The sequence below is a fragment of the Cetorhinus maximus genome, chromosome 2 (genome assembly GCF_964194155.1).
Source record: "Cetorhinus maximus chromosome 2, sCetMax3.hap1.1, whole genome shotgun sequence".
NCBI lineage: Eukaryota > Metazoa > Chordata > Chondrichthyes > Lamniformes > Cetorhinidae > Cetorhinus > Cetorhinus maximus.
Genome location: NC_135880.1, coordinates 105,094,385 through 105,121,550, shown reverse-complemented (window position 1 = coordinate 105,121,550; position 27,166 = coordinate 105,094,385). Strand labels below are relative to the sequence as shown.

General features: G+C 43.8%; 1 protein-coding gene across 2 annotated transcripts in view; it reads left to right on the top strand.

Moving 5' to 3' along the window:
• Window positions 1-3,281: 3,281 nt before the first annotated feature.
• gkap1 (G kinase anchoring protein 1) overlaps window positions 3,282-27,166 on the top strand; it is a 50,260-nt gene continuing 26,375 nt past the window's right edge. For both annotated transcript variants that reach the window (XM_078567885.1, XM_078567893.1), the window contains exon 1: window positions 3,282-3,697. In XM_078567885.1, coding sequence (XP_078424011.1) covers window positions 3,443-3,697 — 255 coding nt within the window. In that variant the 5' untranslated portion in view covers window positions 3,282-3,442. The remainder of the gene's footprint in view (window positions 3,698-27,166) is intronic.

Genomic DNA, 27,166 nt, shown 5'->3' with positions numbered 1-27,166 from the left:
CTCTTTGAGCTGTCAATCAAACTGAACTTACAGCACCACCACCACCACCCCCACCCAGTGACAATGATAGGTTGTGGAAAGCTGTCAAGTATTAATAATGCTATAATGATAGCACTTAGGGTAACAGCTGGTATCACGATCACCAGATTGGAGAATGTAGTATGTTATCATTAATCTGGAGATCTTCCTGGCCAAGTACTGCAGAGCATCTCCTGACGGGTCAAGGCATTGAAACCTCTGCTCAAGGTATCCAGCGGTTTGCTCAATGGTATTCCTGGTGACAGAGTTGACTCTGATTGTACGAGTGTTCAGCTGGTGACTGAGGTTTTCTCCAGGGAGTCATGAGTTATAGCATCAGAGACTGTCACTTGTACCTATTAGCCATCCATGCATTTTGCGTTGGGCCACAAAGATCTGTGGGATGGATGTCTGTCTCACGATAAAAGCATTATGATAGCTCCCTAGACAGCAGGTCTGCATGATGTGCTGCCAGTAGGCCCACAGCAGCTACATAATGAGGGAATGAAATACCTTCATGTTACTGAAAACCTCTGAGTTTAAAGAGGCTCTCTAGGCACACATGTACAGTCAGTGGCTCCCTGGACCATGGGGAATCCTGCAATTCTGTCAAATCCTAAAGTTTGTTGGCTCTATTATTCTCAGGCAATAGGAAATGATATATTGTCATTCCTCAGAGCACATTGAGCTCAGTGACATTCCTGATGCAGAAGCACACAGAAGGTTATGATATGTGACTGATATCACCTGTGACAATCTGGAAGGCTTCACTGGCATAAAAATTAAGTGATAAAGGGGAACCAGTAGATGTAGTGTATTTGGATTTCCAGAAGGCATAAGGTGCCACATAAAAGGTTATTGCACAAGATAAGAGCTCACGATATTGGGGGTAATGTATTAACATGGATTGAGGATTGGATAACACACAGAAGACAGAGAGTCAGGATTAATGGGTCTTTTTCAGGTTAGAAAGACTTAACTAGTGGAGTGCCACAAGGATCAGTCCTAGGGCCTCAATTATTTACTATATAAATTAATGACTTGGTGGAGGGGGCAGAGTGTAATGTTCCAAATTTGCTGATGATACAAAAATAGGTGGGAGGGCATGTTGTGATGAGGACATAAGGAATTTGCAAGGGGACATAGATAGGTTGAGCGAGTGGGCAAAAACCTGACAGATGGGGTTTAATGTAGGAAAGTGTAAGGTCATGCACTTTGGTAGGAAAAATCAAAAGGCAGACTATTATTTAAACAGATTCCAAAAAAGTGCAGCACAGAGGGATTTGGGTGTTCTTGTGCATGAAACACAAAACGTTAGCAAGGTGCAGCAGGTAATTAAGAAGGCAAGTGGAATTTTGGCATGTATTGCGAGGGGGTTGGAGTTTAAAAATAGGGAAGTCTTGTTACAACTATACAGGATGTTGGTGAGGCTGCACCTGGAGTACTGTGTACAGTTTTGGTCTCTGTATTTAAAGAAAGGATATACTGGCATTGGAGGCAGTTCAAAAGAGATTCATTAAGCTGATTCCTGGGATGAAGGGGTTGACTTATCAAGGATGGCTAAACAGGTTAGGCCTTTATTCATTAGAGTTTAGAAGAATGAGGGGTGATCTTATTGAAACGTACAAGATTCCGAGAGAGCTTGGCAGGGTAGATGTTGAGAAGATGTTTCCATTAATGGGGGAATCTCAAACTAGGGGACTTGGTTACAGAATAAGGGGGCACTCATTTAAAACTGAGATGCGAAGGAATTTCTTGTCTCAGAGGGTAGTGAATGTCAGAGAGTTGTGGAGGCTAGATCACAACGTATTTAAAGAGGTAGATAGATTTTTGAAATATTGGGGAGTTGAGGGCTGAGGAGCTGGTACAAAAGAGGAGTTCAGGCCTGGGGCAGATCAGTCATGATCTTATTGAATGACGGGGCAGGCTTGAGGGGCCGAATGGCCTACTCCTGCTCCAATTTCTTATGATCTTAAAGCAGTCATGGCTGTGCTGTAATATCTGGGCCTTCCATACACAGATCTTTGTAATGATCTCCTTGGTAAAGCTCCACTTTCTCATGCACTGGTCTTGGGGCATGTGCATGCAGGACTAGTGCCATCTGATGATCCTGGGTACATTTGGCATTCTGCTTAGTCTTCCGTGCATTCCCCCCCCTCTCTCTTTCAGCAACATGTGCTGCTCCGACCCCATTTCCTCCTCCAATTTCTCATTTGGGCAAGGGGGACTGCTAGCAAGACACTCCATTTCTCCTCGTGACTCCTGTAAAGTCTCCAATAAGGTGCTGTAGGACTGCATTGACTCTTTTCAGAGGAAGTCCTCAAAGAATTTCCAAAAAAAAGTTGTGTTGACGTCTTGACAAAGTGTCCCAGAAGCATAAAGTCTTCCAATCTGTTTCAAAGGCCTCTTGAAATGCAGTGTCATTGGATAATCTCGATCAGTAAGTGAACAGTGAAAGCATAGTTTTACCAATCCTTACAATTTTTTTATTTCTCTTCAACTGAACCCAATTCGGAGAGGTTGTTAATTTCACGCGAGCCAGCAAAATGGCAATAGGCATGCAGCCTTTTAAATGAGCGCCAGGATCCAGCTGAATTGGTAATCAGAGGCTCAATCATCCTGGGGCATCAGTGTCTATCGCGATGCAACTTCTTTACCAAAATGGCATGTTGCACTAAGGCTGACTAACCTGGTGCTGCAGGTCAACAACCCCTCGACTCTGTAGGCCCGAAACTACCTGCACTGGAACGAGATGGGGAAATAGCCCCCCACAGTCCATTGGTGTTAATGTGTGAAGGGACAGAGAGCGGTACCATTGTGTTGGAGAGTCAGACGGACTCGAAACGTTAGCTGTGTTCCTCTCCGCAGATACTGTCAGACCTGCTGAGATTTTCCAGCTGTGTTTGTTTCACCATTTCACTCTAGTCGCTGCTTGGCTCGAATGCCCCCGCCCCCCGGCGCGCTCCCCCCCGGCGCGCTCCCGCACCCGCAAGCCCCCCCCCCGGCGCGCTCCCGCACCCGCAGGCCCCACCCCCCTCCGGCGCGCTCCCGCAACCGCAGGCCCCACCCCCCCCCCCCGGCGCGCTCCCGCCCCTGCAGGCCCCACCCCCCGGCGCGCTCCCGGCCCCGCAGGCCCCACCCCGCCCCCCGGCGCGCTCCCGCACCCGCAGGCCCCACCCCCCTCCGGCGCGCTCCCGCATCCTCAGGCCCCGCCCCCGCAGGCCCCACCCCCGGCGCGCTCCCGCACCCGCAGGCCCCACCCCCCTCCGGCGCGCTCCCGCACCCGCAGGCCCTGACGCCGAGGTCGCACCCAGAGCGCTTGAGGAATCTCCTCCGCCTGTCGCCTCTTGGATCTCTCTCTCTCTCCCCTCGCCCCCAGCCACCTCCTCGCCGTTTCCCTGCCTTTCGGTTTAATTGACTCGTCATGGCGGCAGCTGTCGGCTCGGCCTCGCTCCCCGCCACCGCCTCTCGCTTTGCTCTGCTCCGGGTGGAGGGTGACTCGTCCGATTCAGATTCAGACTCTGGGCGGAATAACAGCGCCGGCTTCGGGAAAAGCCCCCGAGCTGGAGCAGCCAAGAAGAATAACAGCGCCCAGGCCGGGGCCGGCGGCGGCGGCAGCGAGAAAAAGAAACAGAAAAGGAAGAAGAAGAAAGAGCAACAGCAAAGCGAAGCGAATGAGGTAAGAACAGGGGAGGCAGACTCAGGCCGATCGTTAGATAAAACGGAACAGCAAGCAGGTTAGTTCCGTTTAAAAAATCACTGTCAAGTTGTCTGTAATGTTTACAGGTGGGACTCAATTTTCCGCTGTAGATGAAAGAAGGAACTCCTGCATTGTTCATTTTTATTCATATTTTTAAGTTGTGTAAACTGATCTCTATGGGCAAGCTTTTTCCCCAAATAAATTTAGATTTGTAACTTAGTGAAAGCCGAGGAGTAGGACGAACTGATAAAACCTTGAATTCAAACGTGCAGAGCTGTTCATTTCAAATAAACAAACCTGGCCTTTTGAGCTGTCTGGTGTCCCCTTAACAAAATCTTGTATTTAATTAGCGCCTTTAATTTAGAAAAAGACCCAAAGTAACGTTATAAAACAAAATGCGACCGAGCCACATAAGGAGATACTAGGGCAGATATCCAAAAGGTTGATCAATGAGAAAGATTTTAAGGAGCACCTTAAAGCAGGAAAGTGGAGAGGTTTAGGGAGGGTATTCCAGTGCTTGGGCCCTAGGCAACTGAAGGCAGGCCATATGGTTTGGAGGAAAGCAGACATCTCTGAGGGTTATTGGGATGGAGGAAATTATGGAGCTTGGGAGAGGCCAGACCATGGAGGGATCTGAAAGCCAGGATTGGAATTTTAAAATTGAGATGTTGCTTAACTGGGAACCAATGTCGGTTAGTAACACGAGGTGATAGTGGAAATGCACTAGGTGCATGTCAGGCACAGACTTTTGGATGACCTCAAGTTTATGGAAGGTAGAATGTGGGAGGCTGGTGAAGAGTGCTTTGGAATAGTGTAGCCTAGAGGTAACAAAAGGTATTGATGAGGGTTTCAGCAGCAGATAAGCTGAGAGGTGGACTATACAGAGGTGAAAATACTATAGGCACTCTTAGTGATGACGTGGATGTGTGGTCGCAAACTGATCTCTGGGTCAGATATGATGTCAGGATTGAGAACAGTTTAGTTCAGTACCATAAAGTTCCTAGGATCAAGGATGAAGTCTTGCTAAGAAACTGAGTTTATGTAGTAGACTGAAGATAATGGATTTCCTCTTCCCAATGTTTCCTTGTAGGACAATTCTGCTCATCCAGTATGGGATGTTGGACAAGCAGTGTGAAAATTGAGGCAGTGGAGGAGTCAAGAGAGGTGGTGGTGAGGTAAAGCTGGGTGTCATCAATGTACATGTGGAAACTGATACTGCTTTCAGATGATGTTGCCAAGGGGTAGCATTTGGATGAGAAATGGGATAGGGATGGGATGGGATGGGGGGGGTGGTGGGATGCAAGACTAGATCCTTGGGGAGCATCAGAGGTAATGGCCCAGGAGTGTAAAGAGTAAAGAGAAACCATTGCAGATGATTCCCTGGCTCCGAAGTAAGAATGGAACCGAGTGAGAGCAGTCCTACCAAGTTGCATGATGGTGGAGAGGCGTTGGAGGAGGATGGTGTGGTCAACCACGTTGAAGGCTGCACACTGGTTGGGAAGGATAGTTTACCTTTGTCAGTCACATTGATTGTCATTTCTGTGACTTTATTTCCGTTTTGGTACAATGGCAATGGAGGAAACCTGATTGGAGGGATTCAGACATGGAGTTCTGAGAAAGATGGACACCAATTTGGCAGGCAACAGCACTTTTGAGAGGAAAGGGAGATTGGAGATGGGGTGGTAGTTTGCAAGGATGGAAGGAGCCAAGGATTTTTTTTTTGGGGAGAGGGGTAATGACAGATTTGAAGGAGAGGGGGAGAATGTCTGAGGAGAGAGAACTATTAGCAGTATCAACAAACATGGGAACCAAGAAAGGAAGTTGAGTGGGTAGCAATTTATTGGGAATAGCATCTAGAGAGCAGGGGATGAGTCTCATGGACAGGATGATGAGGGTGAGAGGGAAAATAGAAGTTTATGCCAATGGTGATAGTTTTGATTTTCATTTGCTGGAAGCGATCAAATACATGACCTAATATCTTATGGTGTGGAGATGGTCATGGAGTCAAGTGAAGTAGGGGACAGGTCAAGCTGGGTGTTAATCATCATACATATGGAAGCGGATTCCATAACTGGAGATGATATCATACGGACATACGCATTAGGAGCAGGAGTAGGCTACTCAGCCCCTCAAGCCTACTCCACCATTCAATAAGATCATGGCTGATCTGAATGGAACCTCAACCCCAATTCCTGCCTACCCCGACAACCTTTCACTCCCCCCCATTAATCAAGAACCTATCTAGCTCTGCCTTAAAAATATTCAAAGACCCTGCTTCCACTGCCTTCTGAGGAAGAGAATTCCAAAGACACTCAACCCTCTGAGAGAAAAAAATTCTCCTTACCTGTCTTAAGGGAGCAACCCCTTATATTTAAACAGCGACCCCTAGTTCCAGATTCTCCCACAAGGGGAAACATCCTCTCCGCATCCACCCTGTCAAGACCCCTCAGGATCTTAAAGGTTTCAATTAAGTCATCTTTTACTCTTCTAAATTTCAGTGGATATAAGCCTAACCTGTCCAGCCTTTCCTCATAAGACAACCCACGCATTCCTGGCATTAGTCCAGTAAAACTTCTCTGAACTGTGAACGCATTTACATATTTATTTAAATAAGGCGACCAGTACTGTACACAATACTCCAAAGGTGGTCTCACCAATGCCGTGTACAACTGAAACATAACCCCCCCCTACTTTTGTAATGAATTCCCCTCTCAATAAATTATAACATTCTATCAGCTATCCTAATTATCTGTTCTTCCTGTATCACCTTTTGTGATTCATGCACTAGGACACCCAGATCCCTCTGAACCTCAGAGCTTTGCAATCTCTCACCATTTAGATAATCTTATTTATTATTCCTGCCAAAATGTACAATGTTACATTTGCCCACATTATACTCCATTTGCCAGATCTTTGCCCACTCACTTAACCTACCCACGTCACTTTGAAGCCTCCTTACATCCTCTTCACAATTTACTTTCCCACCTATCTTTGCGTCATCAGCAAATAGCCACCATTTCTTCAGTCCCTTTATCGAAGTCATTTATATAAATTGTAAAAAGTTGAGGCCCCAGCACTGATCCCTGTGGCATACTACTCATCACATCCTGCCAACCAGAAAAAGACCCATTTATGCCAACTCTCTGCTTCCTGTTAGCTAACCAATCTTCTATCCATGTTACCCCCTACACCATGAGCTTTTATTTTCTGCAATAACCCTTTGATGTGGCACTTTATTAAATGCCTTCTGGTAATCTAAGTACATCCACCAGTTCCCCTTTATCCACAGCACATGTGACTCCTTAAAAGAACTCCAATAAATTGGATGAACATGATTTCCCTTTTACAAAACCATGTTGATTCTGCCTGATTGCCTTGAATTTTTCGAAGTGCCCTGCTATAACATCTTTAATAGCTTCTAACATTTTCCCTATGACAAATGTTGGGTTAACTGGCCTATAGTTTCCTGCTTTCTGTCCCCCCTCCCTTTTTGAGTAGAGGAGTTATATTTGCTATTTTCCAATCTAATGGAACATTCCCTGACTCGAGGGAATTTTGGAAAATTAAAATCAGTGCATCAACTACCTCACTAGCACTTCTTTCAAGACCTTAGGGTGAAGTCCATCTGGACCTGGGAATTTGTCAGCCCGCAGCCCCAACAATTTGCTCAATACCACTTCCCTGGTGATTGTAATTTTCCTGATTTCTCCCTTCCCTTCCATTTCCTGATTATTCCCAGGATGTTACTTGTGTCCTCCAGAGTGAAGACCGGAGCAAAATAATTCATCCACCATCTCCCTACTTTCCATTATCAGTTCCCAGACACACTCTGTATAGGACCAATGCTCACTTTGTTAACTTTTTTCTTATTTAAATATCTACAGAAACTCTTACTATCCGTCTTTTATATTACTAGCTAGCTTTCTCTCATACTCCAATTTTTCCCTCCTCATTAACCTTTTTGCCTTTTTGTCAGTTAGGAGCAACTTGTAAATGAAGAAGAGTATGGACCAAACATCGATCTTGAAGGGTTTCTGGAAGTGATAGTGTGGGGTGAGAAAAGCCGTTGCTGGAGATATATTGGCTGCATTGAGAGGTAGCAGTAGAACCATAGACAGAAGGCAGTCATATGTGGCTGGACAGTGGAGGAGAGGCAGTAGATGAGAATGATGTGGTTGACCATCTCAAACTCCAGAGAGTTTCAGGAGGATAAGGGATAATGCACCATATTGCAGAGTCAAAGGTTATCATTTGTGACTTCGGCCAAGGCAGCCTTAGGAACAAGTGTAGGCCACCAAGCTTGATACCATTCCTTTAATTGATCTGTGCCTCCATTTCATTTACCCGCCTTTGATGCATTGATATGCATAACTAATAAACATCTAACAATTTCACTCGTAAAAATGTAAGTTGACCCAGCATCCACAGCCTGTAAGAGCAAGAGATCGGGATTTTCACTGCCCTTCATGTAAAATGCAGTGCTTCCTGATTTCATTTCTAAATAGCTGGGTTCAGATTTTAAGATTATGCCCCCTTGCTCTGTATCTCTCCACCAGTGGAAATAGTTTCCCTGGATCGAGACGATTAGGGATACCAGATGTCAGTCTCATGGAAATGAGCTAGGTGGGGCAGGAAATGATGGGAGACAAACTGTAGAGTGAAGAAGGATTGAGGCTGGAGTTGATGGGAGAATTGGGGAAAGTCAGAAATTGAAAGGAAGAAGATACAACAGTAGGGGTACACTGATATGCTCAACCTTGAAGATAAAGGCCTGGATTTTTGTGGAGTTGAGAAGACTCTGCAGACCTTTAAAAAAGTCAGGTGGGACCCAGTTTCAGAAGTCCCACCTCCCCCCCCCCCCCCTCCTTTCTGACAGACCCAATTTTTGCCAGCAGGGAGAAGGGGTGGGGGATGATTCCCACAGATGTGAAAACCTGAATTCAACAGGGACATTTGAACTTGGTACTGAGTTCAAACAGACCCCGTTTTGGCTCTTTCTAGGGCCTTAACCAAGAGTGTGGGAGTCATAAATTGAATGAGTCAATGGAAACACTCTTTGAGGGCAGATAAGTTCTATGACTGTCATGAACTGAAGTTTTTTAAATACCCTGCTCCATAAACATGTAAAAAAACCAAATGAAGCTGTCATTGAGAGAAAAAAAAACTGTGTTGGACTGTTTTGATGGGCTATCTGGTGTAGCTTAGAAAAAGATACTGTTCTGGTCATGCAGTTTCAATAGAGTTCTTTGTTGACAATTCCACAAGGGCTATTATGTTATGAATTCTTGGCTGAGTTTCAAAAGCTACAATGATCTCAACAGGGGGCTCTGAGTTCACACTTTGACAGTTTAAAGAGACTATTAAAGAATTAACTGTCTTTGATGTGTGGGCTAAATAGAAATTTTTGTTTTTACAATAGATATAAAAGCTTTGAAGGATTTTTGAATGGGAGATTTTTCACTGAGGTGTGTCTGTGTGTGAGTTGTATTAGATTGCTAGAAGTTTATCTTTTTCATCTCCACATGGCTCCTGATGTCTACTAGGTGAGTGGCTCTGGATGGGGCATGGAGTGTATGAAGGGCCTTGCTGGTGTTTGGGGGCATGAGTTGGCATGGTGGTGGCATGGGGGAGTGATGGAGTGTGAGGGCTGGAGAGCCTAACAGCATCTAAAACAACTGGGCAGAGGCCCAGAGAACTGAGGTGGGATTTCTAACCAGCCTGCCGCGACACTTGTCCACCTTCGTGTCCGCCTAGGATCTGCTGCTGTGATTGGCAGGCCAAACTCAATCCCGCCTCTGCCTCCCTGGAGCAAAAATTGGGTTGTTAAACCAAAGCGGGTCTGACGAGTCAGAAAATTTCTACCTACCTCAGTAGTGAAAATCCAGCCTAAAAATTCTAAAGACTAGTGACAATGCTAAAACTGTTGCTAACCTCTTGGTGGATTAAAATTTTCGTATAGGATGCAGGAATGCAACCTTGTAAGCAGCCACCCCACATTTGTTTGCTATTCTCATGATGCACAACCTCTGCTTTCAGAGTCTTATCAGGATAGGAAAAGATTTCTGTATTTGTGATTTTTCTGCTGCCAGAATTTTAAAAAATCATGAAATGAATGAAAACAAGATGTGAGATCCTCCACTACGTCAGGCTTCAGAAACGTTCAGAATCTCTTCTAGCATTCTAATCACATTGCCGTTCAGGCAAAACACTCTTCCAAATAAAGAACTATGAAGAACAAATGTTCCTGCTTCACTGTGAAAAATGGCCAACTAAACTAAATCCTAACATCCGTCCCCCCCTGGTCCTGTAATGGCCTGTTCCATAGATGCGACAGAATAAAAATCTTCATATTCTCACATAAATTCAAAGGATTTTCTGTAAAATTGCAGGGGCTGAAGGATGCACATTTGTGACACTTGCAAACCTTTCCTGACAATGAATAATATCCATTGTCACTTGGTAGTACAGAACTGGAATATTGCTGAAAAGAGAGACAAGTTGCTGAAGCTATTCATCTTGCACTCATCAGGACAAACACAAAAATTTTAAATGATCACAACAGTTTATACCACAGGTGAAAAGGGGTGCTGATTGATTGGAAACTCTGATTGGCCAAGATGTTGCTATGGAGACAGCAATGGGTACTCTGCCAACCAATCAGCACCCTTTTCTCCTGTGGCATAAATTATTGTGATCGTTTAAAATTTGCTGTTCTTGTGTTTGTCCGAATGAGTGCAAGATGAAAATTTCAGCACAGTTGCTTAAGTATCACAGCCGGTGCTCTGAATTCTCCCTACAAAGTAATCGAGAGGCCTTTTGTACATTGTACAATATAAATCTCCTACGTTTAGTGTTCTATTCAAATTCTACAGCTACCAGTTTTTTCCTGTAGCATTGATTGGTTTTGGCTGTGTTACATACAAACATACGAATTAGACACAGGAGTAGGCCACTCGGCCCTTCAAGCCTGTCCCGCCATTCAATAAGATCATGGCTGGTCTGATTGTAACCTCAGCTCCACATTCCCACCATATTCCAAGATTTTTTCCTCTAGATTTTAAGTTATAAATGTACTTGGATTTATGCAGTGTTTTTCCCCTACACCATAATTATTAGCAAATTAATCTTTTATCATATAGGGATGTGTTTTTTGCAGGCAAAATACTCTGGATAAATGATGGATGATTATGGAACTTCTCAGTATAGTTCTGAAGTCCAGGTTGAAAGTTGCCATTCACAAGGCCCCAGGGGTACGACATGAATCAACAATTGAAACAGAGACTTATTCAATCAACATCAACACCCTTTGAGCTGTGCAAAACCCTATTATCTTAGCTGGAAGAATTCATTACCATATTCTGTTGATTAATCCATTGTTTGCAATAGTGAGCAATGTTCAACAGCATAATAACAAAAGGAATGATGCAATATTTGGAGATTCTTGGAACAGAGTTGAAGTCCTTCCCTTGTGATGGTGCAAAACTCGAATCTTTGAGCACATCTCATCAAGTAAATTCACAGTGGCGGATCCCAAGTACTCTTGAAATACTCTTTTTGAAATAGAGCGCACACTCTAAATAAAATACAAAAGTTGACCATGTACTCCCTTACCCCCTGCTTCACGAGAGTAGCATGATGCACCAGCTCCCTTATAAAGATCAGTAAAATTAATATAACCGTACCCCCCGAGACTTGCTGTGATAGTCAAAAACGCAACTTGTGTTGCCTTTTCCTCACTAGAGAAAAATCTAGCCTGTTCCTTTTTGATTGCTTCATAGGCCTTTAAAGTATCTGTAGAGTCTGCTTCCTGCCATCAAACTGTTTTATTCTCTAACCTCTTTGCAGATTTTGGTCTTTCCCATCTTTCTTTAATGACAGCAAAATTTCAGTGCAGGTTCAGCTTGTGAGATGTGTTAAAACAGTCCTCATTCGGGGTTCTGAACACAAAAGCGTACAACTAAGGGCACATACAAGATCCAGGACCAATATTTGTGCATAAGGGAATGCAAACTCCAACCTACACCAACCAGTCATTGACTACCCTGGAGGGTGAGTCAACATCATGGCTGAGAAGCTAATTTGTCAAAGCTCCTAAAATATCCAAGTTGATGATAAGCAAGCCTGTCTGAGAGTTGGACTTGGGCATCCAGAATATCTGGGTGGAATGCATGTTGCAATCTATCCTATATAAATCTTCCACTTGACATGATGGCTGATTATGAAATTCTGTTATTTGGAACAACAGCTGCTAGAATACATTACTCAGGGCCGGATATGAGAATATGCACTTGTATATCCAGGGTTAAGTGCCCACCATGATTTGGCTGCAGAAAGGCAAGCATCTCTGCATCTGCAACTAGAGGATCCACCATTTGGTAGAGCATGATGCATGTCGATCCTATGGTTAGGATGGCGACAATGTGCTCATGTTTTTATACAAACAAGTGAGTTGTGCCACATGTGTGAGGAGCTCCTGGCACCTGATGTCCACTGAAAGGTGGGCTCAAACCTGCAGCTGCCTAATGACCAAAAAAGTGATAATTCATCCATGGGGATGGGGGAATGGTACAGGACACTGAGGAGGTAAGTACAGTCCTTTTCTAATGTTATGGTGACTCTAAACAACAATCCAATATCTGGACCAGGTGTGTCTGCAGTACTGCAGGGGCTGGTTGGTTGACCAACTTAGCCTATCTTACTAATGGCACCTGAGGGGTGAGCTTATCACTAGGGATTGAAATTCTTTTCATTGTATACCAAGTAAAATTGCAAATGAGTGCTCTAATGGGTATAGTGATTCTAAATGTGATTTCAGCTGGACAGCAAAGACCAGTCAGTTTGCCAGTGATCCGTGGTGTTGAGATGCACAGTTTTATTTAGTTGACCTTCAAAGCAATGCCGGTGTACACGTTTGGATGTCATCATTCCTAAGCTCTTGCACTTGAGTAGATTTGATATGTCTTTTTGGTAGGAAAAGTGTGAACTTCATTATGGATTTCTGCAAAGCTGGGTTTGGAGACTCTTAAACATGGTATTGGGTTTGTGCTTGCCAGATGATCAAAACATATTTGAAGAATACAATATGGAAAATTTCCTTGCTCTTGATGTGTTACTATTGTGATGACAGATATGGAGAGTTGAAAGAAACAGCGTTTACTTTTTTTAAATGAAGTTTTTAAATTCCAAGCTGAGTTTTTTATAAACACTTTTTAAAAACTCATGCCAGGATTTTCTGTTTAATTATATTTCTGAATATCTTTATGGAGATATAATTACTTGCATAAATTACCTTGGCCTTGTATTTTTTAAATATATGTGCAAGTCTGTCGAGAGTCTGTTTCCTGATCCTGGTAGTTTCAGCAAGCTTATTTTGGAACTGCTCATGAGACTTGACTAATCTTCCATATTTGGTTGACTTCCTCTCTGTAGTAACTCTAGCTATGCACTTGGCAAATGCCAGGTCACTTGCCTCCTGTTCACTGCCTCATCAGCTAAAAGAGGTTGGTGTCATACATAGCATTAAGGAAAATGGTTGTGGTTATTGGAGATCAATCATCTCAGCCTCAGGACATTACTGCCAGAGGTCCTCAGGGCAGTGTCCTAGGCCCAGCCACCTTCGGCTACTTCATCAGTGACTTTCTCTCCATCATAAAGTCAGAAGTGGGGTTGTTTGCGGATGATTGCACAATGTTCAGCACCATTTGTGACTCCTCAGGTACTGATGCAGCCTGTATCCTTATGCAGCAAGACCTGGACAACATTTACCCTTGGGCTGATAAGTGGCAAGTAACATTCGCACCAGGCAATGACCATCTCCAACAAGAGACAATTTAAACATCGCCCCTTGACATTCAGTGGCATTACCATTATTGAATTCCCTCACTATCAACATTCTGGGGGTTTCATTGACCAGCAACTGAACTGGACCAGCCATATAAATAAAGAGCAACAGAGGCTGGGAATTCTGTGGAGAGTCTCTCCCCTCCTGACTTCCTAAAGCCTGTCCATCATCTGCAAGACACAAGTCAGGAGTGTGATGGAATACTCTCCACTTGTCTGGGTGCGTGCAGCTCCAACAGCACTCAAAACTCAATACCATCCAGAACAATGCAGCCTGCATGATTGGCTAAACATTCACTCTCTCCCACCACCAAGATAAAGTGGCAGCAGTGTGTATAAGATGCACCGCAGCAACTCACCAAGGCTTTTTCAACAGCACCTTCCAAACCTGTGACCTCTACCACCTAGAAGGACAAAGGCAGCAGATGCATGGGAACTCCACCACCTGCAAGTTCCCCTCCAAGCCCCACACCATCCTGGCTTGGGAATATATCACTGTTCCTTCACTGCTGAATCAAGAACCTGGTACTCCCTCTCTGAAAGCACTGTGGGTGTTTCTACGCCACATGGACTGCAGCGGTTCAAGAAGGCAGCTCACCACCACCATCTTGAGAGCAATAAATGCTGACCTAGCCAGTGACGCCCACATCCTGTGAACGAATTTAAAAAAAGATCCCTGGCGCCAGATAGATAATTTTGAACACCTCACAGTGGGGAAGAAACTCTCTAAATTTCTATTTCAGAATCCCCTCACCCCTTGATGCCCTGGTCCTCCCAGCACACTATCCCCACCCAAAACCCACCTCATAAGATACTTCAATGACATTGTGTAGAATAAATGTAGAATTATTATAATTCTCCAATTTGAATTTCCACTTAAAATTGTGCCATTTTGCAAAATGTTTAGTGGTGTTCTGAAACAAAATGCAAATTTGTAATTAATATAATTTCCAAGGCAATTGATTGTTACATTCCTATACTTATTGTTGCTGGAGCAGGTATTGTTGGAGCAATTGATTGCCTGAGTGCCACACTTCTCCATAGTGTTAGAGGCAATGAAAATATCAGTTACAATAACTGTTTCAAATCATCTGTCACAAAAAACTCCCTCCCTAGTCAATTCCCAAAAATACAGTGGTGATTATTTTAATAAATTGCATAATATGGACCTGCCATTCTCCCTTGGTTCTGGTTTTAACCAATATATTGAACCTCGTGGTGATGGATCAGTGACCCTTTGCAGAAGGACTGGCATAGTACTTTCATGTAAAGCCTGCAAGAAAGAAATGCAAACGTTAGATCAATTTTATAAATTTGTGCCCCTGATGTAGAATTTCACTTGCTGAGATTGTGGGCTTGAGGTTAACGTGCCTCACAGCATTTGCTGTCCACTGATTTGAAATCTGGCAATGAGCTTCTGTTGTAAGATTAACATGAAATTTACTCTAAGATACTCTTGATAGATATACACAATGTTAAACTTATATCTGCACATTGGGAAAGCAAAAGTGATAGGGAATTCTATAGGGGAACAGACAGGTGTTTCTGTGGCCACAGACATAAATCCAGGGTGCTATGTTGCCTCCCTGATACCAGGGCCCAGGATGTCACTGAGTGGCTGCAGAGATCTTTTGAGGGGTGAAGGGTGAACAGCCAGTGATCATGGTCCATATCGGTATCAATGACATAGATAGAAAGAAGGAGATTCTGCAGACAGAATTTAGGAGCTAGGGAAGAAATTGGTTAGAAGTACCTCAAAGGTAATAATCTCTGGATTACTCCCTGTTCCACGCGCTAATGAATATAGAACTAGGAGGATAGTACAGATGAATGTGTGACTTGAGATGAGGTGCAGGAGGGAGCCGTTAGATTCCTGGGACACTGGGACTGCTCCTGGTGGAAGTGGAGCATGTACATGCCGGACGGGTTGTACCTGAACAGAGGCAGGACTAATTTCCAAGCAGGATAATTTGCCAGTGCCATTGGGAAGGCTTTAAACTAACTTGATGGGGATGGGAAACAAGAGGTCGCATTAGAGAGGAAAAGCAAAGTGCACAAAGAAGTGGGAGAGACAGATGGCACTTGTTGTGACCACAACTGAAGGTAATGCTGAGCAAGCCAGATCTCAGATTGAAATCTGGCTCAACTGATTGTAATTTTTTTTTAGTGTAGAAATGAGAAAGGATAGCTACTGGACTCAAAAGCACAAAACTTCAGGGATATCTTTTAAAATTCAAAGAATTAAAAAATGTTTATTAAAAGAAAAGATGAAATGTAAACACACAAGATAAAAGATACACAGAAAAGATCTTACAAAATAACCCCAATGAGACTCTCTTTTTGACAACAGCTCTTATAGTTCTTAACTGTAAAATCCAGGAAATATTACCCAAATCAAGAAATTGCCTTTCACTGCAACGAGAAGTACAATCCATGACTTCCCAGAACCAAAACACGTTGATGTAGTTTGCCAAAGGCAGATTCACATGACAGATATTCTCCTGGCCTAAAACTTGAGTTGCTTTCTTCAGTTAAAAAATCTTTCACAGCCAAAAAAATCTTTCACAGCCAAAAACAAAGGGGCTGGCCTTCAGTGAGACATCCCCTCCAGAAACTCACTCCAGCTGAAAATCTTTTCTCATAAATACTTTTTCCCCCTTTCATCTTTGTTCTTCATTGTCTTCACAAATCCTTTTAAACTTAGGTTCCCCAAATATTAAAACCTTTTATGCTCTTATGTTGCCTCTATTGTTAATCAATAAAATTTAAAAGTCTGCCCTGTTTACTCTCTGTAAGATGCAAATGTTCCTTGATACTTTTGAGCCTGTTTTGAAATGCAATAGCTACATATCAATTTCAGTAACCCCAAATGTAAATTTCAAATCTAGCTCTGTTTACTTGCAAATTAAAACCCACCATAAGGCCTCATTACAAATGCAAAGAGATAACACCTTTACTCTTTCATCTCTTAGACTCCCCAGACAATTTGACTCCAAAAACCTCTCCTTTGATTAACCCTGGACACACACACAGCTTTCCTTATCTACACAGAATATATACATAAAAAATATACACATCACACACTAGACTAAGAAATAGTAAGTTATAAGCACAAATTAAAGTGACTTGACCTCACAGCTAAGATAGTTACTTAATTTACATTACTGTACAATGCACATTCCAACCCCATTGAGATGGAGATGGTATGTCTGCAAAAACACAACAAACAGAGGAATATGAAAGAACCATATTTCCTATTCCATTAACACAATGTCCAGATATTCAACTGGAGAGGCAAACCATTAAACCTAATCACTTGAACAATGGGACCCTGGTTAAGAGGGGGAATTCTCAGACCTGACCTAATCAAGTTACAATTGGAATACACAACCATGTTTGAATTATTGGTCAGTTGAAGAGGCTGGTCCCGTGACAAGCCAAAACAAAAACAAAAATACCTGGAAAAACTCAGCAGGTCTGGCAGCCAACCCTTTGTATGCTTTAAGCACATTGTTTCTCAGCAGAACTGAGGACAAGTAGCCAAGAAGCTGAGATCCTTCCACTCTCACGTGCTTGTGGGCCCTGTCTGCTATTACGACTCTCTATGTGCAGCACACAGTGATTTTAAAGAAGTAGCTCAACTCCACAGCTGTGGTTGGAGAGATTATCCTTTATATATAAAAGCAAAATACTGCAGATGCTGGAAATCTGAAACAAAAACAGAAAATGCTGGAAAAACTCAGCAGGTCTAACAGCATCTGTGGAGAGAATGACTTCTTCAGAGCTTCTGTTTTTGTTTGTGTGATAGATCATCCATATCCAGTTTTAAACCCCATCGATACTGAAAGCTGAAGACTGAGTGAAAGCAGCAAGACCACCGGATTCAGCCTGAAGTCAGCTGAGTCACTACACTACAGACTGAATTCCTTTGAACTTTTATGGACTTTAATTTAGCTAACCTCTCCTTCCCCAATGTGTGTGTATGGGGGGGGCGGGGTGGGGTGTGTGTGTTTTACTTAAATCATTTTAAATATAATAAAGCTAACTTCTTTCTTTGTTAAACTCAACATATCTTGTTGGTTTCCCCAATCCCATCCACCACTGCTCTCCTCCGTCTGGCTGAACTTGTTCTCTCATTGAACAGTTTCTCCTTAAACTCCTCTCACTTCCTCCAAATAAAAGGTGTGGCCATGGGTACCCGCATGGGCCCCAGTTATGCCTGTCTCTTTATGGGGTATGTGGAACATTCCTTGTTCCAGTCCTACTCTGGCCCCATCCCACAACTCTTTCTCCAGTACATCGATGGTTACTTCGGTGCTGCTTCATGCTCTCGTCTGGACCTGGAAAAATTTATTAATTTTGCTTCCAATTTCCACCCCTCCATCATTTTCACGTGATCCATCACTGACACTTCCCTTCCCTTCCTTGACCTCTCTGTCTCAATTTCTGGTGATAGACTGTCATCCAATATTCATTACAAGCCTACCGACTCCCACAGCTACCTTGACTACAGCTCCTCACATCCCGCTTCCTGTAAGGACTCCATCCCATTCTCTCAGTTCCTTCGCCTCCGTCGCATCTGTTCTGATGTTGCCACTTTCAAAAACAGTTCCTCTGACATATCTTCCTTCTTCCTTAACCGAGGTTTTCCACCCACGGTGGTTGACAGGGCCCTCAACCGAGTCCGGCCCATCTCCCGCGCATCCGCCCTCACACCTTCCTCTTCCTCCCAGAAACATGATAGGGCCCCCCTTGTCCTCACTTATCACCCCACCAGCCTCCGCATTCAAAGGATCATCCTCCGCCATTTCCACCAACTCCAGCATGATGCCACCACCAAACACATCTTCCTTTCACCCCTCCGGCGGCATTCCGCAGGGATTGTTCCCTCCGGGACACCCTGGTCCATTCTTTCATCACCCCCTACACCTCAACCCCCTCCCACGGCAGTTTCCCATGCAACCACAGAAGGTGCAACACCTGCCCCTTTACTTCCCCCCTCCTCACCGTCCAAGGGCCCAAACACTCCTTTCAAGTGAAGCAGCATTTCACTTGCACTTCCCTCAATTTAGTCTACTGCATTCGCTGCTCCCAATGCGGTTTCCTCTACATTGGAGAGACCAAACACAGACTGGGTGACCGCTTTGCGGAAGACCTTCGGTCTGTCCTCAAGCATGACCCAGACCTCCTTGTTGCTTGCCATTTCAACACACCACCCTGCTCTCATGCCCACATGTCAGTCCTTGGCCTGCTGCAATGTTCCAGTGATGCTCAACCCAAACTGGAGGAACAGCACCTCATCTTCCGACTAAACACTTTATAGCCTTCTGGACTTAATATTGAGTTCAACAACTTTTGATCATGAACTCTCTCCTCCATCCCCACCCCCTTTCCGATCCCCCTTTTTTCCAATAATTTATATATTTTCTTTTCCCACCTATTTCCATTATTTTTAAATGTATTTCCATCCATTGTTTTATCTCTACCTTTTAGCCTATTTCAATCCTTCCCCCCCACCCCCACTAGGGCTATCTGTACCTTGCTCGTCCTGCTTTCTACCCTTAATGTCACCTATTAGCACATTTCTTAGCTAATATCACCACCGTCAACACCTCTTTGGCCTTTTGTCTATGGCATCTTTTGACTATCTCCACCTATCACTGGCCCTCTATCCAGCTCTACCTGTCCCACCCCCCCTTAAACCAGCTTATATTTCACCTCTCTTCTATTGTTCCTTAGTTCTGTTGAAGAGCCATACGGACTCGAAACGTTAACTGTGTTCCTCTCCGCAGATGCTGTCAGACCTGCTGAGTTTTTCCAGGTATTTTTATTTTTTTTTTGTTTTGGATTTCCAGCATCCGCAGTTTTTTGCTTATATCTTGTTGGTTGTTCTTCTATGATCAGAGAGCGTAAACAGTTAAGTATTCACTGAATTGGCAAGTATATCCTTTTCAAACAAAAAACCTGTTGAGGTCAAACAAGGAGAAGGTAAGAGGGGGGACTGTTCAACTCCTCCTCAGCTGCTCGTAACAGGTGCCATTGCTCTATTGGGTGTGTTCTATAGGCCACCCAACTAGTGGGAAAGATGTAGAAGAACAGATTGCAAGGAAATTACCGAGAGGTTCAAAAACTGTAGTGTAGTTATAATGGAGGATTTTACACTATAAGAACACTTAGGATAATTAAAGGTTAGAGAGGAAGAGTTTCTAAAGTGTGTTCAAGATAATATTCTAGCACAGTATGTTTCCAGTCCACCATGGAAGGAGGCATTGCTGAATCTGATTCTAGTGAGTGAGGTGGGTTAAGTGGATCAAGTGTCAGTAGGAGAACATTTAGGTGACAGTGATCAAAATATCATAAGATTCAGCTTTGCTGTGAAAAGGGCAAGGAGCAATCGAGAGGAAAAAATAACTAATTGGGGAAGGGCCAATTTCAATGGGGTGAGTATGGACCAAGCCCACTTAAACTGGCATCAAAATTTGGCAGGCAAATAACTAATGGAACAATGATCTGCCTTTAAAGAGGATATAGATTGGTTGCCAAGTCGAAATACATTTCAACAAGGCAGAAAGGTAAGATGAACAAATCAAGAACTCCCTGTGTGATGAAAGAAGTAAGATGAAGCAGGTGTCGGGGAGACAATACAAGTGAGAACCAGGCTAAATATAATATAAATATGCAAAGCAAAGAGAGTATGAGCAGAGACTGGTAGCTATCATTAAAGGGAATCTAAAAGTCTTCAGTGTTAACTCATTCCAAAACCAGATGGTGAAGTAGGAAACCAGATACAGGGCTTTTTTTTAGCACTAGATGTATTTACAGAATGCAGCATTCCATATGCTGCCTCCTCAGTAACTAGTACCCAGTGTCCCAGCAGCCCTTCTTTAAGAAAACAATAATCAATAAAATAAGCTAATGGAAGGGTGACACCGTAACAAAAATCAAACTTTAAAAGGAAATTTAGTTAATCAAATAAAAATACAATTCCCAAGACTGAGCCGTTTTTTATATGTGCTTAAGGTACTTAATCAATCAGTCTCCTTCACCTGTGTATCCTTAACCTTGATAATATAATTAACATACAATTAACATTTTATAGGCATATAATGGTAAAAGGGTGATAAGAGGAGGAGTGGGGCCTTTTAGGAACCAAAAGGGGATTTATGCATGGAGGCAGAGGTGTGGCTGAGATACTAAATAAATACTTTGTATAACAAAAACAAAAATACCTGGAAAAACTCAGCAGGTCAGGCAGCATCTGTGGAGAGGAGCACAGTTAACGTTTCGAGTTCGCATGACTCTTCAACAGAACTAAGGAAAAATAGAAAAGGGGTGAAATATAAGCTGGTTTGGGGGGGGTGGGACAAGAGGAGCTGGATAGAGGGCCAGTGATAGGTGAAGATAACCAAAAGATGTCACAGACAAAAGGGCAAAGAGGTGTTGAAGGTAGTGATATTATCTAAAGGAATGTGCTAATTAAGGGTAGAAAGCAGGATGAGCACAGTACAGATAACCCTGGTGGGGGTGGGGTGGGGTGGGATGAAGGAATCGAAAAAGGCTAAAAGGTAGAGATAAAACAATGGATGGAAATACATTTTAAAATAATGGAAATAGGTGGGAAAAGAAAGATCTATATAAATTAGTGAAAAAAAACAAAAAGGAGGGGGGAAAATCGGAAAGTGGGTGGGGATGGAGGAGAGAGTTCATGATCTAAAATTGTTGCACTCAATATTCGGTCCGGAAGGCTGTAAAGTGTTTAGTCGGAAGATGAGGTGCTGTTCCTCCAGTTTGCGTTGAGCTTCACTGGAACAATGCAGCAAGCGAAGGACGGACATGTGGGCATGAGAGCAGGGTGGAGTGTTGAAATGGCAAGTGACAGGGAGGTCTGGGTAATGCTTGCGGACAGACCGAAGGTGTTCTGCGTTTGGTATCTCCAATGTAGAGGAAACAGCATTGGGAGCAACAAATGTAGTAGACTAAGTTGAGGGAAGTGCAAGTGAAATGCTGCTTCACTTGAAATGAGTGTTTGGGCCCTTGGACGGTGAGAAGAGGGGAAGTAAAGGGGCAGGTGTTGCATCTTCTGCGGTTGCATGGGAAGGTGCTGTGGGAGGGGGTTGAGGTGTAGGGGATGATGGAGGAGTGGACCAAGGTGTCCCGGAGGGAACGATCCCTGCGGAGTGCCGCTGGGGGGGGGGTGAAGGGAAGTTGTGTTTGGTGGTGGCAACATGCTGGATTTGGTGGAAATGGCGGAGGATGATCCTTTGAATGCGGAGGCTGGTGGGGTGATAAGTGAGGACAAGGGGAACCCTATCATGTTTCTTGGAGGGAGAAGAAGGTGTGAGGGCGGATGCGCGGGAGATGGGCCGGACACAGTTGAGGGCCCTGTCAACCACCGTGGGTGGAAAACCTCGGTTAAGGAAGAAGGAAGATATGTCAGAGGAACTGTTTTTGAAAGTGGCATCATCAGAACAGATGCGACGGAGGCGAAGGAACTGAGAGAATGGGATGGAGTCCTTACAGGAAGCGGGGTGTGAGGAGCTGTGGTCGAGGTAGCTGTAAGAGTCGGTAGGCTTGTAATGGATATTGGTGGATAGTCTATCACCAGAAATTGAGACAGAGAGGTCAAGGAAGGAAAGGAAAGCGTTGGACCATGTGAAAATGATGGAGGGGTGGAAATTGGAAGCAAAATTAATAAATTTTTCCAGGTCCAGACGAGAGCATGAAGCAGCACCGAAGTAACCATTGATGTACCGGAGAAAGAGTTGTGGGAGGGGGCCGGAGTAGGACTGGAACAAGGAATGTTCCACATACCCCATAAAGAGACTGGCATAGCTGGGGCCCATGCGGGTACCCATAGCCACACCTTTTTATTTGGAGCCCCTCGGGCTGTACAGCTCAAAATGAATGTATGCAGTGAATACTAAGTGTATTATAAATGTATTGAAGCACCTCAGAGTGCAACATGATGTATGTTGATAACTCCAATACCATTGTCTGATTGTCTGCATTGACCATATTGAAATGATAGTAATATTCATTGGTTGTATTGATGCACCTTGTGATACATGTGTAAAAGTTGAATCTGATTGTACTTATGTGATGGTGATTTTGAAATGTTTATTCATATTAAAAATGTATTTTTCAAAAAAAAATAAAAACATTTTTGTCACATGTATCACAAGGTGCATCACTACAACCAATGAATATTACAATCATTTCAATATTGTCAATGCAGACAATGGTATTGGAGTTATCAACATACATCATGTTGCACTCTGAGGTGCTTCAATACATTTATAATATATTTTGTATATGTCTTTACCATGGAGTAATATGCTGCCAAAGTCACAGTGAAAGCTGAAACAGTTGAGACACTGGGTGGGCTAAAAATTGATGGTGAAGAGGTATTAGATTGGTTGGCTATGCTTAAAGTTAATAAGTCACTTGGACTGGATCAAAAGCATCTGAGGATACTGAGAAATAAGGACGGAAATTACAGAGGCAGTGGCCATCTCCTTCCATTCATCCTTGGCTGCGGGTGATGCCAGAGGAGTGGAGAATTGTAAATGTTACACCCTCATTCAAAAAAAGGTGCTAGGTGAAAGAGTTTCAGAGGCCAGACAATACATTTTGAACAAGAAGACACTTGATGCAGTGGCATCGTGACAATTTATTAAGCAACAAAAGTTAAGAGTTAATATAAGAAGGCAGTCAGTGTCCTAGTTTAGATGGTTCTTGCTTCCCCTGACTCTCGTGGCTACAGACGGCTCATGACTTTTTTTTTGAAAAATATACTTTTAATATGAATAAATATTTCAAAATCACCATCACATAAGTACAATCAGATTCAACTTTTACACATGTAACACAAAGTGCATCAATACAATCAATGAATATTACAATCATTTCAATATGGTTAATGCAGACAATCAGACAAAGGTATTGGAGTTATCAACATACATCATGTTGCACTCTGAGGTGCTTCAATACATTTATAATACACTTAGTATTCACTGCATACGTTCATTTTGAGCTGTACAGCCTGAGGGGCTCTCAACAGTTCCCAGTCCCTGGGTGCACTGTGACAGAAAGGTCTTAGACAGCGACCTTTCCCCGTTGCGCCGGCTGCCCCAAGCTTTAGTGCGTCCCTCAGCACGTAGTCCTGGACTTTGGAATGTGCCAGTCTGCAACACTCGGTGGGGACAACTCTTTGCGCTAGAAGACCAACAAGTTTCGGGCAGACCAAAGAGCGTCTTTCACCGAGTTGATGGTCCTCCAGCTGCAGTTGATGTTTGTCTCGGTGTGTGTCCCTGGGAACAGCCCGTAGAGCAGAGTGTCCTGTGTCACAGAAGACCATAAGACATAGGAGCAGAAATTATGCCATTCGGCCCATCAAGTCTGCTCCGCCATTCAATCATGGCTGATAAGTTTCTCAACCCCATTCTCCCGCCTTCTCCCCGTAACCTTTGATCCCCTTACCAATCAAGAACCTATCTTTCTCGGTCTTAAATACATTCAATGACCTGGCCTCCACAGCCTTCTGTGGCATTGAATTCCATAGATTCACCACTCTCTGGCCAAAGAAGTTTCTCCTCATCTCTGTTCTAAAAGGTCTTCTCTTTACTCTGAGGCTGTGCCCTCGGGTCCTAGTCTCTCCTACTAATGGAAACATCTTCCCCACATCCACTCTATCCAGGCCTTTCAGTATTCTGTAGGTTTCAATCAGATCCCCCCTTCATCCTTCTAAACTCCATCGAGTATAGACCCAGAGTCCTCAAACATTCCTCATATGTTAAGCCTTTCATTCCTGGGATCATTCTCGTGAACCTCCTCTGGACCCTCTCCAGGGCCAGCATATCCTTCCTGAGATACAGGGCCCAAAATTGCTCACAATATTCTAAATGTGGTCTGACCAGAGCCTTATAAAGCCTCAGCAGCACATCCCTGCTTTTATATTCTAGTCCTCTCAAAATAAATGCCAACATTGCATTTGCCTTCCTAACTACCAACTCAACCTACAAGTTAACCTTAAGAGAATCCTGGACTAGGACTCCCAAGTCTCTTTGCACTCCAGACTTCTGAATTCTCTCCCCATTTAGAAAATAGTCTATGCCTCTATTCTTCCTACCAAAGTGCATGACCTCACACTTCCCCACATTGTATTCCATCTGCCACTTCTTTACCCATTCTTCTAACCTGTCCAAATCCTTCTGCAGCCTCCCTGCCTCCAAAACACTACCTGTCCCTCCACCTATCTTTGTATCATCTGCAAACTTAGCCAGGATGCCCTCAGTTCCTTCATCTAGATCATTAATGTATAAAGTGAAAAGTTGAGGTCCCAACACTGACCCCTGCGGAACTCCACTAGTCACCGGCCGCCATCCTGAGAAGGACCCCTTTATCCCCACTCTCTGCCTGCTGCCAGACAGCCAATCTTCTATCCATTCTAGTACCTTGCCTCTAACACCATGGGCTCTTATCTTACTGAGCAGCCTCCTGTGCGGCACCTTGTCAAAGGCCTTCTGGAAGTCCAAGTAGATAACATCCATTGGCTCTCCTTTGTCTAACCTACTCATTACCTCCCCAAAGAATTCTAACAGATTTGTCAGGCATGACTTCCCCTTGATGAAACCATGCTGACTTTGCCCGATTTTACCATGCACTTCCAAGTATTCTGAAATCTCATCCTTAATAATGGACTCTAAAATCTTACCAATGACCGAGGTCAGGCTAATCGGCCTGTAATTTCCCGTCTTTTGCCACACTCCCTTCTTAAACAGGGGGGTTACATTAGCGATTTTCCAGTCCTCTGGGACCCTCCCTGACTTGAGTGATTCCTGAAAGATCACCAATAACGCCTCCACTATCTCTTCAGCTATCTCCTTCAGAACTCTGGGGTGTAATCCATCTGGTCCAGGTGATTTATCCACCTTCAGACCTTTCAGTTTTCCTAGCACCTTCTCCTTGGTAATGGCCAGCATACTAACTGCTCGGATGAACCTCGACAGAAACCACTGCATCTCTCTCCAGACCTTCTTTGCAAAGGCACAATCCACAAGGAGGTGAACAACGGTCTCGTCCCCACCACAGCCACCTCGAGGGCAACGTGCAGAGGGGGTGCGACTCCTGACGTGTTGGAAGGATCTGACAGGGAGGGCCTTTCTCACCACCAGCCAAGCTATGTCTTGGTGCTTGTTGGAAAGTTCTGGCGATGAGGCATTCTGCCAAATGATTTTGACAGTCTGCTCGGGGAACCATCCCACAGGATCCACCCTCTCCTTTCCCTGCAGGGCCTCTAAGACGTTACGTGCCGACCGCTGCCTGATGGACTTGTGGTCAAAGGTGTTTCTATGCATAAATTTTTCCACGAGGGATAGGTGGTACGGCACGGTCCAACTACTTGGAGCATTCACGGCAGCGTGGCCAGACCCATCTTTCGCAACACCGGGGACAGGTAGAACCTCAGCACGTAGTGACACTTGGTGTTTGCGTACCGAGGGTCTACGCACAACTTGATACAGCCTCATGACGCTTCTCCTCTCTCCATGTCTTCCTGAAATCTCTGCAACACACTTCTTCAAATCTGCTTTTTATCATCCAGCCAGAGCCTCTTCCTGTGTTCTGATGTTGCCATTGTGCTTTGATCTTGTAATTTCACCTGTCAGTTCTTGCAATAACTCATCAATCGTGGTCACAACCCGAACCAGATATCCTTCACACCTGAGCAGCCAATCATTAACTGTTTCCTGTATGACCATTTGCTGACTTGTTGACCCCCTAGATCCATGTATTTATAGTCTCAAAGTCCTTTGATCACGACTGATAACATAGTTCAGGAATTTGCCTCGACTTCCTTTTTTTCTATTCTTGTTATCAGTTCACACCAGCAATCCCTGTTTCCAAGTGATTCCAATTTAATTCGAGTCACATGGACAATGTTTCCTCGCAGATCTAAAATTAACCCTTCATCTACTAGGGGCTCATACAAAATATATAAAGTACAGAAAGTATAAAGATGTTCACATTTTCTTCATAGGATAAGCCCAGCAGCTACAGGCCAATCAGTTTAACCTTGATGGGATGAAAGCTTTTAAAAACAGCAGTCCTGGGATGAAATTACTCGTCACTGGGAAATGTGTGAATTAATTAAGGAAGGTCAGCATAGACTTGTTAAAGGCAAACCTTGTTTGCATTTGATTGAGTTTTTTTGATGATCGAATAGAGAGGGTTGATGTGGTATATATGAACTTCTAAAAGGCATTTAATAATGTGCCACATAATAGGTTGTTAGCAAAGTTGAAGGCTGTGGAATAAAAGGAAGCATGGATACAAAGCTGGTTGAGTGACAGGAAAGAACAGTGATAAACAGCTGTTTTTCAAACTGGAGGAAGACATACACTGGGATACCTCAGGGGCTGGAACTAGACCACTGCTTTTCTTGATTTATGTTAATAACCTAGACTTGGCTGTAAAGGGCACAATTTCAAAATTTGCAGAAGACACAACATTTCAAAGTATTGTGAACTGTGAGGAGGAGGATGATAGACTTCAAGAGGACATAGGCTGGTAGAATGGGCGGATACATGGCAGATGAAAACTATGCGGAAG